The sequence below is a fragment of the Phytophthora parasitica genome (genome assembly GCF_000247585.1).
Source record: "Phytophthora parasitica INRA-310 unplaced genomic scaffold supercont2.46, whole genome shotgun sequence".
In the NCBI taxonomy this organism is placed as follows: Eukaryota; Oomycota; class Peronosporomycetes; order Peronosporales; family Peronosporaceae; genus Phytophthora; species Phytophthora nicotianae.
Genome location: NW_008649032.1, coordinates 279391 through 280311, shown reverse-complemented (window position 1 = coordinate 280311; position 921 = coordinate 279391). Strand labels below are relative to the sequence as shown.

The following is a 921-nucleotide window of genomic DNA, read 5'->3' as shown; positions in this document are numbered from 1 at the left end:
TTTCCATATGGGATAACAGCTTCACTAGCACCGAGTGTTTGCTCGGATACAATTGTAAAATTAAACCCAGTAATCGTATAGCCATATATAGGGCAGTTTTTCGCGTATTAGCCAGCTCCATGGACCTTATCTCTGAGATATTTTTCCTACGGATGCCAGATCGACTGTTGATAGCAACAGGGGTGTTAAATACGTAAGTGTTAGCCAGGTTCGGGTTGTCAGTACTGGGTAGAATCACCATCCGTTAGGCTTATGATATCGTACCCAAGAACAATATTTACTTTGAAGGCGTAGTTTGGGTAGCAAGCACATTCTCGAGCTTGTCGTAGAACTCAGCAGATTGGATACCTTCATACAGGCGGGACCTATGTACTTACCGTTGTAAAAACGGTACTTCGGATCCTTCTTGACACTTGCTTGTTCAGAGTCTCGACGGAGATCTTGTACTGCTTCGCTAATAGCTGCTGATTAGTAGGACGGAAAACGATGCTATCATAAACGATCTTACCCGTTCTACCACGCATCTTAACACTGTAGCTACTACCCGATTTGATAGCTTGGATATTAAATCTCTTTAATCCTTCGAGCTCGTATGCAAACATGATCCTGATACAAGATCCAAGATATTATAGAGTCATATCAACGAATAATAATATGCCCAAGAATATATTGGTGACGACTTTATACCACTGGTGACTTTTTATCTAAAAAAAGGAATTAATCAGTTAAGTTCGGTTTCACGGCTAAGTTCGTTGTCGCTTCGATTAAGTCCGATTTTGGGCTACGGGTTGCGAGCTCGAATCTGGTCTCTATTCTTATCGTCGAATCTCTTATGATAGGACAATTGCGCTTCGCGTGTGCGCTGGTAGTAGCGCTTCTGCGCTGCATTAGTGCGCTCCTTGTTCGCTGGCATTCATCAGG

At 42.8% G+C, this 921-nt stretch overlaps 1 protein-coding gene across 1 annotated transcript; it reads right to left on the bottom strand.

The window, feature by feature from the left end:
- Positions 1–146: 146 nt before the first annotated feature.
- Positions 147–524, bottom strand: PPTG_23669 (hypothetical protein; the record flags this gene model as incomplete). Its single annotated transcript, XM_008912341.1, has 2 exons — positions 147–164; positions 378–524. 2 exons carry the CDS (start codon positions 522–524, stop codon positions 147–149), a joined length of 165 nt encoding a protein of 54 aa, XP_008910589.1.
- Between the last annotated feature and the right edge of the window lie 397 nt (positions 525–921).